Source organism: Vanessa tameamea, chromosome 9 (assembly GCF_037043105.1).
Source record: "Vanessa tameamea isolate UH-Manoa-2023 chromosome 9, ilVanTame1 primary haplotype, whole genome shotgun sequence".
NCBI classification, from domain to species: domain Eukaryota; kingdom Metazoa; phylum Arthropoda; class Insecta; order Lepidoptera; family Nymphalidae; genus Vanessa; species Vanessa tameamea.
The window spans coordinates 4,386,143-4,400,774 of NC_087317.1; the positions used below are offsets into that span (position 1 = coordinate 4,386,143).

At 31.3% G+C, this 14,632-nt stretch overlaps 1 protein-coding gene across 5 annotated transcripts in view; it reads left to right on the forward strand.

Moving 5' to 3' along the window:
• Nucleotides 1-740: 740 nt before the first annotated feature.
• Nucleotides 741-14,632, forward strand: part of LOC113395012 (voltage-dependent T-type calcium channel subunit alpha-1G-like) — a 55,533-nt gene continuing 41,641 nt past the window's right edge. For all 5 annotated transcript variants that reach the window (XM_064215782.1, XM_064215780.1, XM_064215784.1 and 2 more), the window contains exon 1: nt 741-1,144. In XM_064215782.1, coding sequence (XP_064071852.1) covers nt 916-1,144 — 229 coding nt within the window. In that variant the 5' untranslated portion in view covers nt 741-915. The remainder of the gene's footprint in view (nt 1,145-14,632) is intronic.

Here is a 14,632-nt window from a genome sequence, read left to right on the forward strand (position 1 = left end):
AAAAGGCACTTATAATTTAAATAGCGTTCATTATGCGATAAATTCCAATTATGATCAAAGAAAATCTCTTCAACTTAGTACGAAATTATTATCAATAAATAATTTATAACTTCCTTCATTCATTAGTCCTTTTTAAACTTCAAAAAGGAAGTTTACAATTCGAATCGTATATACGTACGTAAGTACGTTTGTATGTTCGCAATTTTCTCAAAAAACTCCTGATCCGATTTTGATTGGGTTTTCGTTATTGTTGTTTTCTTTGATCTGTTTTTAAAGAATCAGGAAGCTTAATTACCTTTCTCATTTTTTCATAAACTCTACTCGTCAGATATAGAAGAGTCAAAATCTAACTTAACGTCAATAGCGCAATGGTTTACGGGCTGCCTAGCGATGTAAAAAGTCGCAGGATCGATCCTGACCCCTGGGGCTATAGTCGTCACCACTCCTAACACAAGCGATAAGCTTAAAAGGAGGAATATTAGTAATTCCTTAATTAATTTGGGGCATTGCTAATATTATTTAGAAAATAACTCGTTTTATTTAATCGTTGATTAAAATATTGGGTCAGCTCTTAAAATCTGTTACTCTAATAAAAATGTGTAATACATTTCCCGTATTAAACTTGTTTTTGAGTATCTATAAATAAAAAAAAAAATTGATTTATTTAGATAACCAAATCATATACAACTTTTTCATTAAGTGGTATTTGATCTAATGTATTTTTTCTTTGTTGCAGGTTTTAAATCTTCACATTCCAAAATCATGGAGCTCTCTTCTCACTCCCTGGTAGAACAGTGTACGCACTCTTTACCAATTCAAAGCGACACCTATCTATACAGTTGAAGGTCTTCCGAAGATGGTGAAATAATAGTGTAGTGTAGAATAAGTGATAAAATGAGCTTATAAGTTAAGTGAATGTCGGGAGAACGGGAGATGCCTTACTACGGGTACCACGAGGGTGGGTCGGACTCGAGTGGGGGGTGTTCAGATTCTGAAGGGGGGGAATCGGACTCAGAGGGTGGATTGAGCACGGAGAGTACGGTGGGCCAAGGCCTACCCTTTCCCGGCTTTACTCCAGTAGCCCTCAGGTATTTGACACAGGACACGCGGCCTAGAAGTTGGTGTCTCAAACTCATCACAAATCCATATCCTTTTCAATAAATAATAATATTTATAATAATATAAATTCTTAGAATAATATTTCATATTATAATAACCAGATAATCATTAATTTTCTGTGTAACATTTTAAGTCTGATTTGTAATTCCCCGAATTCGGTCGGCAATAAATTTTATTTATATTTAATGGTTTATAGGAAAACTTTAGGACCTTTTGCGATTAATTAATTTGAGTTACTGTTTTACAGTCAAAATAATTATGAAACACAATAAAATTTTAGAATAGCAATTTTATTATAATGAATTGTGATATTATAATAAATAGTCTGGTTTATATGATTGAGTACCTAATAATATATTAAACAATGATCAACATTTCATCATTATTTAACTTCATGTATCAAAACTCTTTTTGATAGCTGAGAATAAACAGTAACTATAATGAATATTATAATTATAATTCATAATTTTGATTTAATTGATTATAGACTTTATCATAAAAGACTGATAATTTATTCCATACGGCATTATGTCATGAATAAATGATAACGCTAGATCAAAGTACGACTCAATTGGTCAGGTTTAATTGCGTACAGAACCTTATGTAAATTTATAATCAAAGGTACCGTAAAGCGTTTTCGGAGACTTTGTTGATGAGGATTTTGGAGGCACATCCTTACAAATCCTACGAGGTCGCGGGATTTCGTGTCGAATGATGCTAAGTTGTTAGCCTAGGAGACAGCAGAGATAGATTACCTTTATTTAAGCACACTATCTAAAAGAGTACCTTAGTTGATTTAATAGATTATCGCTAATTCTAAACCATGTACATTTTACAGGGCCGTATTGATAGGCGTAAAGGAATTTTAAAATAGTTTCACACAATCAAAAGCTAAAGCCGCGCATACCATTTTAATTCCCGCCGTTATATAGGCAATTGTTTTACTTTGTATTATCTTTATTTAAACATATCTGTATAGTACTATAAAGGCTGACTATGAATATATTACTAATTCGAACGCAAATCAAATCTAAAAGAAACACCGAACGAAATTGCAAGCCGTACATTACTATGGGAGTTCCCAGACTATCGTATAAATTATGAAAAACAAATCTGGCTTGTTTCAATCTAACAACATGTGTACAATACCGACATTTTTCATGCAGTAAAAGAGGCGAGTCTACAGCGAAAAATCATTGTAGGTAATAAAATCAAATACAATACTGCGTCTAAATGGAAAAAGAGATCATACGTGCGTTGGATTTTATGCTATTCTTTCGTACAATGATACGTTAAATTCCAATACACAATCATATGATTATCTACTTGAATTATTATCGATGAACCGAAATAACTGAGTGATTAGAACTCATAAATTTTAACTGGAGATGCGGGTTCAAATTTATATGTATGTATCAGATATATTTCTGAAACACGAGTATAAAGCATTGGGAAATTTCAATACAATCCGTTACACGCCCTTTTAGTACTATTTAATGATAATACAGTTAAAAGTAAGTATTAAGTAATTTGATTTGTGAAAAAGAGAAGCAACTTATCCTCTTCCAGATTCTTCTCAAGAGAATTAACATTCTATAATATTTAATTTAATCTTGTTTTTGACGATTTGACGTAACATACGTGGTACTTTCATTTGTCCTAATAATTATAGTCAATTTCTATTTTTTTTATTTGAATGCCATTAAAAGTTGAAACAGATAAACGTTCCTCTTCAGAGGTGCAGAGATAAATCTGAGATATTCAAATTATAATTTGGATTAAGCTAAGCTAAATATACACTTTATGCAAAAAAACAAACAAAAATACAACTATATTAAAATATATTATAAAGAAAAAATTACAGCTATTTTTAAAAGATACCACTCACCAAAATATTTAACATGAAAGAATATTTCAAAATATTAAAATTACAAAAACCATCAATAGGTACGTACTCGTAAGATAAAGGCAGTTAGCCACGCTCTATAGACGACTTGATTGAAACCGCAATTGAAAAAAAAAAACAATTGCTAAGCCTTCAAATTTAACAGTGAAAATGTTTGAATTTAGAATTAGTTCCACTATACCATGTTGTGAGCAATTAGGATATACGGGAACTAAGCAAAACAAAAGCCAACGGGATCGTACAAATACAGCTATACAACAATGGGAGTAGAGTTTGTGTTTTTTATTGCTTCCGACCTACATTTACACAAATTAAACGTCTGTTGTATTAGTGTATATTTTATTTGAAAGAATGCCCTCTTAAGGGGACAGGTTTGATGATACACTTTTGTATAGCTTTATTTAACTTTTGAATGCTTTGGGTATGCAAGATTTTTGTTTCTCTGATTTGATCTTAAAAAGATATTTTAATGTTGCGCATTTTTAATTTTAAGAATGATCTTAAATAGGGCAGCTATAACGGCACGACTATACGGTGTATTATTCTGCTTTTTTTTTGTTTGTGTATGATTTCTTAGGTTTAAGACATTATTATTAAAAGCCGACAAAAACTAGATGAGTAAACATATTCAGGGTTTCTTAATAATTAACATTGATATTACTTTAAGTAGAAGTTTAAGTTGATAATCAAGATCTTGTTTGGTTTTGTGATACAGTTTTAGATGGACTTCTTAAAATCCTCCAATTTCTCTAAAACATTGTATGTACTTTGACTTAAGATAATTTATAATTAATCCAGCAATTTATTTCTCCTCAACGAACGAAAATACAGAAATATATAAAAAATATATACAGATAAAATTTGCTTTACCATTGTTTTTCAGCCTCACGATTATTCCTCTTAACTTTCGTTAAAAATATATCGAATTATTTTCAGAAATGGCTATTTGGATATATAAAACCTAAATAGGTTTTAAAAAATATTCAAATCAGTCAAGTTAAAGTCAAATAAATTTATATGATATCAACAGTCAGGTCAAATTACAGTGAATATAATATATTTTTTAAATCACAGATACAATAAAACAATAGATCAATTTGTATTATTATTTTATAACAATGAACGACTACGCTATTATAAACAATATGATTATGAAAAGAGGTACGAGAATACAAAATTATTAATTAAAATATTCTATTGTAGGTATTTCTACACGTGATAGGGCTGAGTACACACCTGGGTACTGCGAACTAATTCTTATTTATTCTATCAGTAAATAATAACGTATTATACACTCGTAGTGATTTATACTTTTGCGAGTAACTAGATAAATTATATAACACATTTTGTCTCATGGTAGGGCTTTTTGTACCGACAGGAACCGGTCTGACATTTATATGTCAGATCGTCTGTATTTTTAATAAAAATAAATCTGTTCCCGTACATTGATTTTTATCTTTCTCTTTCCCTTATTTAAAAACGAGTATCTTCCGTCTCAGAAAAATTACATGACGTAAACAAAATATTAATAATCGTCTTCACTAGGAACAGCAAACTAAAGAATTTGCTTGGATAACTTCTGATTTTAAGGTAACACCGTTTGTAATGTTGGAAATAATATAAGTGACATAGCTTTTGACATAAATAGGAATATATGGTTCTGGTTGTGGAAACGTTACATTAAACGTCAACCAGAAGTAATGTAATGATACAAAATATAAAATTAGAGAGACCATTCATGAATCCCTAAGTGCGTAATTAAACAAAAAACATGAAAGCATTTTGTGAAATACAGCGAAAACTTAAAAGCGTGAGGATGATTACATTTTTCCATTCATATAAAAAGTTGGAGTATGAGCAGGACTCCTACCGTATTATACTTTATTTGGGTTAGCGATGTCGCTTTGTTTGACAGATTTTATTTTATGAGTTTGCGTGAAATTTTCCAGCCTTCCCTATCTGATATACCTAAATATCTAACTAATTGCGCAGGGCTTAACCGCAAAAGTATTTCCACAAACACTGGTCCAATAAGAAGGCGAAACGCCACAAGCGAACAGTATGTAGTACCAACGGCTTAACTGTCCGAGGCACAATCATATAACCTCATTTTCTGAACAGATATTCTCAATATATTTTTATTAGTCCAACCCGAGGTACGAATTCAGGCCATAGAATATATCATAGCTTTATAAACTAACCTCTAAACCAACGAAACAGCAGATATAAAATTATAAAATATATCGATGCTCAGGGTCACCAAGTGGGTAAGTGGTCACTCTTTAATACATACACTAATATTCTATACAAAATATGTAATATAATATTAATATATGATATTGTAATTGTGGTTTCGAACATCTAAGATATTCCTTCACTTGTATTGATACCCGTATAAAAATGTGTCTATCTATCTACTATCAACGTTGTAAGAAAAAAAAACACTTTTTTAATCTTGACTTGTGAACTCTTGAATTTCTTAAAACACAAATCGATCGTTGCTTCGACAAAATATTCGACTCCAATTAACAAATTATTTAAATAGGAACACAATAAATTAAGGAATATCTTAATCTTGTTTGATTGCGATTTATAATGGGGGTGCCCATTGAAATATTTGCGAACGAATTTGCAAAGTCGTATTAAATCGTTATGATTATGAATTATATTAAATCAAAATAAGAAGTAGAAAATGTTGTTAGCAATCTTTAATTGCATAAATTATTAATTAGCTAAGAGATATGCTTGAACGGGGTAACATAAATTAGATGTAATTAATTAGAAAACCATAAACTCGTATACAAAATACGACTTCGACGTAATTTGTATACGAGTTTATGGTACCTCTGTAATGTCAATTTTATATAATAATCTTTATATTCGTTGGTTTTCATTGGTAACAATTTATACATTAAAAAAAAACTCCTATATATATTAAAAAAGTATACATTAAAAAAATGAAACCCTGTATCTGAGATGAAACTGACGCTGGAGCAGCTTTGAGCTCTTACGCTTTTTCATCTTTCCTGTAATGAAATTATTTTATCGTGATGATTAACATTACATTTACATTATATTAACAGCCTGTAAATTTCCCACTGCTGGGCTAAGGCCTTTTCTCTCTTTGAGGAGAAGGTATGGAGCATATTCCACCACGCTGCTCCAATGGGGGTTGATGGAATACATATGTGGCAGAATTTCGTTGAAATTAGACACATGTAGGTTTCCTCACGATGTTTTCCTTCACCGCCGCGCACGAGATGAATTATAAGCATAAATTAAGCACATGAAAATTCAGTGGTGCTTGCCTGGGTTTGAACCCGAAATCATCGGCTAAGATGCACGCGTTCTAACCACTGGGCCACCTCAAAGGTCAAAATTCCTGACTTTCGCCCCCCCAGCAACAATGCCATTCTAAACACGTTATAGATGATTTATCTCGTATTTTATTTTTACTCGTCTGCTAGCTCTATAAAATTGTAATAATAAATAAACAAACGCGCTTTGGCTTAAATCCAAGAAAGTTTTAACAAAATGTTAAACCAAATCACGTCGTTGACGCAATATTTACTATCCTTTCTGATTAAGATATCGATGTTAAGTAAAAGATACAATCTTTATTATCTTTGAAAATATTTAATTCAAAAGAAACTGTCATGAAATTTATATTAGTGAATTTTTTTTATAAACAGCATATACTCATATTATTTAAGCGGTGAATTGAATAAATGGGAAAAAGAAAGTGTTTTAGACACAGTTTTTTTTTTAATGTTATCGAAGAGGGGTTCCTATGCTATGTAGAAATTACCGGCAACAGGCCAGTGATATTTGTACGTACTAGTAACATTTATAAAAGACTAAAATGTCTCAATACCTTTGCTGATTTGTTGAATATTACAACTGCATATTAATAGTATGTGTTTTGACTATTTTTTGAGGATCAAAGATTTGACAAAAAAAAAAGGAATATTTTATAAAAACTGCGACACAACGAATTTTCTTTAGTCTCCTTTGATATGAATAGTCTCCAGCCATTGAAGTAATTAATATATAATGTGATTTTTTATATAAGATACCTATTCTATACCGTGACGGCGACCAACACACCACACGGCGACGTTCTCTTATGACGTCATGCCGGTAGTGCGACTAAACTATATATTATTATATTAACAAGAAAAATATGTATATTTTATTAATAAAAACTCTTAATTTTTATACAATAACTATAATCAATTTTTTCCATTGACCATCAATTTTAATTTCACTTATAACACAATCAATACGAAGCTACCCGGGGTTCTGATTGTAATGTGTCTTCTGCTTATTATTACACTTACCGCGAACACCAATCAAACCGGAACATAGCAATAAAAAGTATTGCCGTCTGGCGGCAGAATTACTGATGAGCGGGAGGCACCCACCCAGATATCTACGTACCTATATACATTTGTTACATAATATTTGAAAGTATTACATAAAGAAAAGACGTTCAAATACGAACTATACGTCCCTACTACACTTATAGCGAAATTCAAAATAAATATATTTTTATAAAAACATTACGTTATTCGTGAAGCCTAAAACGATGTTAACGTTTCTCTTTTTGTATAATTTTTATTCAAAAGAAAGCCAACAAGGAATTGTATTTTTGTTCTTTGTCTAGCAATTCTATTCAAACGTCTAACATGATCCTAATGGCCTATAATCCTTGTTCCGCGCCGAATAAATTCTCTTTACACGTGTATCCTTAGTCAAACGGATTACGAAGACATCTAAAACTACGAAAATGATAATTCGGTGCTTTTCGGGCGGACGAGATACATTTACATTTCAAACGAGTAATACTTGAGGATTATATGTCAAAAATATCAAGCGGTCGTTGTATTCCGTTTGAATAACTGGAAACCATCACATAAAAGCATTAAATAAAAACGATTTTATACAAAATATTTATCTAGCATTATCATAAGTTATTATAGCATTAGTATAGAAAAATACCTTTGTTTTTAGCGTGATGTCCTTTTTTTTTAATTTGCTGAAAAATCAAATATACGCCTTTCCCCTACAAGGGGGGTTATGATTATATGGAACTCACCGGCGCTGACTGCAGTGGGATAGGTACCCACTAAAGCCTAGCGATGTCCACTCCGTCTTTTCGGAAGGCGTCACGATATCGCTTGTGCATCCTACCGTACCCCAGCGCGACGTCTTAATATAAGCTCAAAAACAATCAAAATATTATACCTGATTCGAGTAGGATCTGATTTAAGTCAGCACGATTAAATTGTAATTATTATTAGTAATAAGATTATTATTAATGCATAGCAACAACTAATCCGGAATGTAGATTCTACCGAAAAGAACCGACAAGTATAAATTAATATTAGCTCTCCGCCGCTATTAAAATAATATAAGTTTGTCAATAATAATAATATGTAGTTACATATTTTTTTATGATCGTCTATTAAATAAATAACACTAAAAACGAGTCAATTAATCTTGAAGGTTGCACAATCAAAACGTCGTAAAAATTATAGCAATCGTAGCGAGTTTCGCCGTTTTTTGCGCAAATATATCATTGCGTGTAGTCCGACAATTTAATGGAAATCCATATGCCACGCTATCCATTATTGATGTGATTGTTAGCGCCGTACATGTCTTCATTTAGACTTACCATGCCAGAAGCTATTCGCGATAACACCTTGTATATGTTGATAGTTGTTATTAATCATCATATTAATATATAAAAGAATACATAGATTTCTTAATGGAAGTGTACAGGTATTAAACGATTTTGACAAATTAAGTATACATTTTCAAACACCCTATATACCTTTCAAAGATTCAAAGAATCAGTTCACTTTCCATTTCGCACTAATCCTAAGTGGACGATGATAGGAGAAGTAGTCCCGAAACATTTCGAAAGTTCCTCAATAATTGATGAAACAAGAATATTATACGATCCTATTGCACTAGATTCGAATATACAGGCTATTGAAACTATGGCAGCAGATTAGGTGAATCCTATTTCGAAACCCAGGTCGATCTTTAATCAATATCATTGAATGACTGACGTCTGGGAAGACAATAACAAGCAAATTAAACCAATACTAATAATTACTCCCAGTTTAATTATTTCTATCAACAGCTGTACCTATAAATATTTAAGGGATGAACAGTTAAATAATGTTGTTCCCTTCTTTCAAATAGCAAATGGTGACAGAAAGAGAGCACTCAGTGTTCAACGTCAATCGTTAAATCGTAAGATACAAGACGAAAAAACCGAGCACTCATTGAAAAGTGTTGAAAATCAAACTCATTATAAATAGAAAAACCTTGTATTGAAACATGCCAATGGCTCTGAAAATATTATAATGTATTCGTTCAAAAATGTTATAAGGATTGATGTCACTTCCGGTGATGAACCGCGGCTTCGCCACGACATCCGACTGACATTGATTCTATAACTGCGAACGGTTCCGGAAGCCACAAATTTAAAATAGTGTATTCTATATGTAAGGTAGAGGTTATTAGAGTTATGAAAATAAACTCTTATTAAGATTTCGAGATTATTGACTTTTGGTTTCTATTCAAAAGAATGTAAATTTAATGAGATATTTGGAAATAAATATATTAAGTCTGATTTTCAAATGAAATTTTGTTCTTTTGTTAATTCTAAAAAGGTCTCTTATAAATGTAAGGATCATATCTTGATGAAACGCAAAGTAGATTTTATATAATATTAATATCTGAATAATTGTAAGAAACCTAAAATTTCATATATATTTTTCTTTTATTATTTTCTGCCATAACATATCCCTCCATTACGTAAACAAATGTAGAGCTTTTTAAAATAATACAAAATATTTAATCAGTGAATTCATTCGTATTTTCCTTTAATTCGCATAATCTTTATATCATAATATCATAACGATCAGTTCGGTTTAATAAAGAAGAGGTAACAAACAGACAGGTAGACTTAATTTCATATTTAATAATAAATACAAGCTACCTGACTTAGCTTAACACGGAAATAAAAAATATTATTTTTAGAATCAGGGATATTCTCCTGTGGACGCAGATCATCTCACCAAATTTTCATCACAATCTTATCAATGTTTTAGGAACGCATACAGAACAAACATATACAAAATATTCATTATTTAATTTATTAAGACTATAATCTGAATATAGTTTTGATCATTGAATCAGTCTTATCCTATCTGACGATTGAAACATTTCGATTGCTTGCTATTTGTATCAAACACCGCTTGCCTCTTTGACGATTGAAAAATTAGTCGTTAAGGTACTAAGAATTTCATTTCATTTATTCAATAAATATCTACCAAATGACCTCATAACACAGTCTCGAACACCTGCAAACAATTTTAGAGTGTAAAATATGTGTCAATAGAGTGCGCTATGGATCGCCAATAAATAATAAATTATAGCTTGCTCGGCAATGCTATTTCCAAATTCCACTCTTCGTACGGAACAAGAGAATTTATTTTATGTTTAAATATGATAGCTATGAAATAAAATGAATATTTTGTCGAACAAATTTCAGTGGCATGGTATTCAATTTTACGACAAGCAGATTATGAAAATTGCTGAATCAAATTATTTTTACTTTAAAAGTAATTTGGTTTATTTTAATGTGATAATTTCACTAAAATCATGTTTATTATTTTATGAATTTTCGAATGAAACATTTGTATTTAACTTTCTTGTTAAACAAGTAACTTTACATCAAAATTTATTCTAGTAACTTATATGACTACAGATTCTGATGATCCTGAATTCAAACAATAAAAAGCGGTTTATTTTCAAAGAATTCACAGCCTGAAGTTGGATAGTTGATAGTGTATCACTTCCATGCCTCGATGCATAGAAACGTGCTTATTACAATTATTTCAATACTATATACACTAACTAAAATTTTTAAGCTTGTAAATAACACTATGGATATTTATCTGTAAATAAACATTTATTATTATTATTATAATAAGAATGCTTAATAGAATTTACACGTGTCAAACTATACAAAAGTTTTTTTTTTATGTTATCGGTATGGGACGAGCAAATGAGCCACCTGATGGTAAGTGGTCACCACCGCCCATAGACAATGGCGTTGTAAGAAATATTAAACATTTCTTACATCACCAATGCGCCACCAACCTTGGGAATCATAATGTTACGTTCGTTGTGCCTGTAGTTACACTGGCTCACTCACCCTTCAAACCGGAACACAACAATACTGAGTACTGCTGTTTGGCGGTAGAATATCTGATGAGTGGGTGGTACCTACCCAGACGGACTTGCACAAAGCCCTACCACCAAGTAAAGTCTGTGAAGTCTGACAAATATTAACTAGCTGTTAAATTTTACATTATATAATATGTCGTTTCATACTCGTGACACTTGCATAAACTTTGTCAGATTCGTAGTGTGAAGTTCATATAACATACGAGTATAACTATTCTCAGGGATTGAGCTATCTGACCTTAGCTAGAGTTATATTATTAAATAGATATATATTAAATGAACATTTTATGGACTTTTTCTTATGACTTGGATGAATGATTAAAATTTCCTACAGTGCCGATGTCTATGGACGGTGGTGACCAATTGCCCGTTCGTCAACCTAATACATTAAAAAAAGACTTATTGAATGTCATATTAAACAGTACCACTGGTTCGGAAAAATATACTCTGGACTGTGAAAAACCGGCGAAAGAAACTGAGCGTGCTTTTTTGTATATTTATTTTATTTTGTATGATTATTTACATATATTAAACATCAAAAGTCAACATTGACGCTGCAAAACTTTTCAATTTTCATCAGCACAGTGCCTAATTTATGCTATTCAAATAAAACCATAAAATATTAATAGCATACTTACGTTCAATTCATTCAATGACAAATATAATCCTAACTGGACTATATTTTACCATCGTAAAGGTCAAGCGGAGGTTTGTTTACGAACGAACGTACATGTTTGAAGTAAAAGCTATCATTTTAATTGGCCTCTGTGTGCAAGCATTAATCAAAGCAACTGTACCCGCGTTATCGATAGTCGATAATATTTGAACAATAATCACTAGACGATTTGCTACCACTCATTTATAAATTACTAGCGATCCACCCCGGCTTCGCACGGGTTCAATGCTGATACTAAATATACTACAGAATGCCTTACAACGTTCACAGCTTTTTTGTAATTAGACAATACAAACCGCTATGTCCCTGCATTTTAAATCTGTAATATCTTCGAAAATATTCATTTAAATTAAATGCTGTAAAGGACCATATTGATCTATATTAAATGCATAATGTATTTAGGTAGGTACTTAATTGAATAAGGATTGATGCCGTATTGCTTAAAATCCCTTCGAAAATAATTCATTATTTCTCGTAAAAAGTAAAGGATAAAAATGGTTATTGTGGTTTATCCCTAAGAGATAAACCTATACCATCACGAACTTTTAAAGACCTTTTTAAGGTGTACATCATTTTGATCTATCTTCTAGGGTTCAGCCAGCGTTTGCAATGTAAGCGCAAAAAATGTGTTTATTTATGCCATTACTTCAGAAATCTCTAAAATTATCAGTGTTTCTTTACTATATTGTGCATGTTTTATACATAAAAACATTTCTCTTGAATCAAGCTACCTATTAAAAAAAACCGCATCAAAATCCGTTTCGTAATTTTAAAGATCTAAGCTATGTAATGATTAACAAATACAAGTAGTATATAAATCATGAAGAATTGGATGTAACCTTAAAGGCACGACATATGCGCTTAAGTAACGGTATTTAAAGTCCCCCTGCTTTTTCATTGGCACAGATTGGCAGACTGGCAAATAGGCCACCCGATGGAAATTGGTCCCCATGGCTATCACCGCTTAACTGTGACATTAATTCCATCGCGCACAAAGAAATATGGTAATTCTGTCTTTGTCGCACCCCTAAAAAATGGGATTCTCTACCAGCACACGCTTTCCTCTCATCTTATAACCTGGGTTCCTTCAAACGAAGCGTCAACGGGCATCTTACGGGCCGCCATGGGTCGCTAGGGCAGTTCATTCTTCCTGACTGTGCTGGCTGTCTCCACGTTAGGATACTACCGCGTATATAGGCATAGATATGTGCATTTTATTACACTCGACAGCAATGTTGTCAATTGACTTTAAAATATCTAATAACAACAAAGAATTTGGCAACAATACAAAAGAACACTATGGATATAACATTTTGTTTTCCATTGCATTTCATTGCACTTTAAGGTCACGCAATTTTATACGATCACAGTAAATTCCAATTTAATATTTGCATAAAACGACTGCCGGTATTTACTCACAGTTTTTCATTTCAAAAGGTTTCTACTTAAGATGTCAGACAATTTCTATAGAATGAAATATTAATGTTGAGTCGATGATTTGAAATCAGAATTCCTGTCGTCCGCTCTTGAGAATAGCTTCGCTCTTTATAAAATATTTTAAGGCTTCTTGCTCACAATGCGGTGGAGTTTCAAACAAGTCGTCACGAATGAAAACCTTAAAGAAAAATAAAAATTATTTCACTCACGTAATTTCACGTGAACAGATAAAATAATAATTCTTTGAAATTAATAAATATATCGACTTTCAAATTCAAACAAATTATTTGGCATATATATATGTATAAGATCGAGCGACAGTCTGTCATTTCGTAATATCGTATTAACCAAATATGTATATGAATAGAGAAATAAAAAATAATGTTAAAAAAATCATTATATAATTTAATCATTTGACTTTCATTAATATCATTTATTTTCACGTGTGAGGTGTTATTATTATGTACACTTAACGACACCATCATATCAGGTTTATACTTAAATATAGGCATAACTTACACAGTCAAATCACTATAATCATGTCATGTGAACTGTCATTCAAAAAAATGCTTTAAAATAATCGATATTGTAATCGGATGAGGAACGAACGATTTCTCGTGTGTTAACGACTTATATTATCCATTAGATTGTTGTCAACAGAGTTTTGTTGTCTCAACATTTGCAATTTCCCAAAAAGGGACGAACAATTACCCAACATTTTATCAATTACGTTTGCCAACTTCAATTAATTACACAAACTTTTGTTGATAAAACTTGATAACACAAGTCGTTATTTTTCTTTGGGTGGAGACGCAGCTTTATAAACATTTCTTACTGAAAGAAAGGGTATCTTATGCCTCAGGTAAGATTATTTATTTATTTTTGTTCTGTAATTTATTAAATGATGATAATTTTCCTATTTAGTTTTATGTTTAATATTCGAACCAATACGGCTTATTCTGCCTTAATTTAGTTTATCTGTCAAGTAATAGGAAAGTGTTTAGTGACAAACCATTCGAAAATGATATCTGATTTATGTAGTTTCAATGAAAAATATTAACATAGAACAAAAAAGTAAAGGAGAAACCCATGGTTGTCTAAAATTTTATTTTTATTTTTTACAACCATTAAACTACTATTAGTCATATATAATCTAAATTTAAAGAACTGAAAACATTTTCATCAAATACATGTAGATACAATTCCATTAAACAAGTACATAGATT